At 37.6% G+C, this 2500-nt stretch overlaps 1 protein-coding gene across 8 annotated transcripts in view; it reads right to left on the minus strand.

The window, feature by feature from the left end:
- The window catches only part of plekha1b (pleckstrin homology domain containing, family A (phosphoinositide binding specific) member 1b), a 31767-nt gene that overhangs the window by 16270 nt on the left and 12997 nt on the right, over positions 1–2500 (minus strand). For all 8 annotated transcript variants that reach the window (XM_027177456.2, XM_027177450.2, XM_027177455.2 and 5 more), the window contains exon 5: positions 1183–1280. In XM_027177456.2, the coding sequence (XP_027033257.1) occupies positions 1183–1280 (98 nt within the window). The remainder of the gene's footprint in view (positions 1–1182; positions 1281–2500) is intronic.

Here is a 2500-nt window from a genome sequence, read left to right on the forward strand (position 1 = left end):
CGCGCACACACACGCACACACACGCACACACACGCACACACACGCACACACGACTAACAGGACGGAACGCTGTTAGAACAGGGAAGAGAACGGGAGGTTAAAGGGCTCGGCACGGTGCTGATCGACATCACACACAGCTGCAGCGAGGATCGATGATGAGCTTTTACGGGGATGTAATGAAACCATCGCTTACATTAACCTACTTCTACTGCACTCTGAAACTTGCCTAATAGTCCTGACAACACTCCCCACCCTTTACCCTTACATTTATCCCTCACTCTTACCCTCAGCCTCACTTTTATTCCACTGTTTTATTCTCTTATTAATATTGTAGTTTATTTAGCTATTTAATTAACATGTATTTATCCATTGTCTACTTTATTAGTTTAGTCTTCGACGTATCATTCCTAGTCCATATTTATTTTATTTCCTAAAAGTAATTCCAAAATTTTTTCAAGCATGTATTTACTATTTTTTCACTTTTAATCTTTTTTCATTCTATTGTTTACATTTTAAAATAGCATATTATTGAAATAGTTTTGTAATTACTTCACTTTAATATTTTAAAAATGCATTACAACGTTAAGATTTGTAATGATCTCATTCAAATATACGTGTTATATTTCGTAAAGATTATTGATTATTTATTTTATATTATTTTCTTTTGTGTGTTTCTAGCAATTTCAAAAGTGAACAATTCAACTTTTTATGAAGAAAAATTCTTTCAATCATATTTCAGTAAGGAATGAAAGACAGTGTTTTGGTGTTAGAGGATCGTGTTAGAGGAAGATAATTGACAACAGACTGGTGTGATGAAGTTTATAGGATTATTCTCCTTTAGCGGTGTGTTAGTGTTCAGTTCCTTTTAGAACACAGCCACGTTATACAACACAATTACATTTATAATTACAACAATAATTACTTTATTATTAAACAACCTGTGACTTTATTTATATGACTTTACTTTGGTTATAGTAACATAGGTATATATAGGTATAAACAGATGAACTGATCAATCAATAAATACATAAATAAATAAACAAAGACATAAATACATAAAAATATAAAATCAAAAATAATAAGTGGCAAAGTAAACACGCTACAATACACGACCAGGACAAACCAGCAAACAATATGATTCTCTCATCAGTACAAAATCACCTGATGATATGAATCACTCACCGTGATTTTGGTGGCGTTGTTGAGCACAGCGACCCATTCCACCAGGTCCTGTTTGTCGTTGGCCTGCAGGTAGAACTTCCTCATTCCAGCGTTGATCACTGGAGGGGAAGAGAGAGGAAGAATGTGTGAAAGAAAAAGAAATTGTAAGAGTGTAATCAGACTCAGAGCAGGTTGGAGTAATTAGTGTTAAACAACCGTGCGTCTACAACTTTACGAAGACCGTCCGAGACGCTCCTGGCCAAAATGTCGGCGGAGGACGCAAACACAACGTGCTATTACGATGCAGTATATTGCATTACCTAATGTAAATTAACTGCATTTCGTTGCCTTGTACATGTGTAATGACAAAGTTGAATCTAATCTAAATTTCCAGGAAACACCAAAAGTGAAGGTTTTACTTGCCTAATGGGCAGCTAACAAATTTATCACCCGCCCACTTCTGCATGCTACAATCTGCCCTTTTATTCTATTAATACATGAACATGTACCCTGTACTAAACACTCGGGTAATTTGAAACAGGAAGATGTTTGGCTGAGAATCAATTTCGAGCGTGAGTCACCTCAGCCTACATGAATCGCGCACACACTTAAAGAACTGGGTCACACCATTGACATGGCTGCAGGCCGGAATGGTTCCATTCCATCAAACCACCATTACTTGTGTATGATCTTTTGATCTCTTACATCTGAACAGAATCAAAATAATGTGAATATGTAAAAAAAAAAATCTTTCAGAAAAGTTTCAGATCTGAACTTCAGTATCCTGTGTGGAAGTCACAAGCTCCAGGGAAAAGGTCAGTGTGAGGTCAAGTAACTGCTTCCTGCCATTGAGAGCAGGACATTCCCGCTGGAGCACTTGCGGCAAGCCACGGGGAAGAGACGATGCAGAGACGATAACCTCGCAACTGTCCCAGTACACACCGAGGTCATGATGCTGCTTAGAAATCCACCAGACTAGACTTTTTATTTCAGCTTACAAAACAATATTTAAACATGTTCTCTATGTGTCCGTGTTTCCTCCATTTAAAACTCTAAACTGACCCTTGGTATGAACCTGTGTGTGTGTGTGTGTGTGTGTGTGTGTAATCTGTCAGCCCAGTGGGCCTATTCAGGGTGTGTTCACACCTCAAACCCAGTGTATACATTCTGGATTCACAGCCACCTGACAATCTTTACACTCTGACTTAGGACATCAATTCAGTTTAATACTTATACTAAATAACATCATATAAATGTATCATTCTAAAAACATTATGGGAGATAAAGGATATGGGAGAGAGAGCATGAGAATGAGACACAGACTGAAAGAGAAACTGGG

Source organism: Tachysurus fulvidraco, chromosome 8 (assembly GCF_022655615.1).
Source record: "Tachysurus fulvidraco isolate hzauxx_2018 chromosome 8, HZAU_PFXX_2.0, whole genome shotgun sequence".
In the NCBI taxonomy this organism is placed as follows: Eukaryota; Metazoa; Chordata; class Actinopteri; order Siluriformes; family Bagridae; genus Tachysurus; species Tachysurus fulvidraco.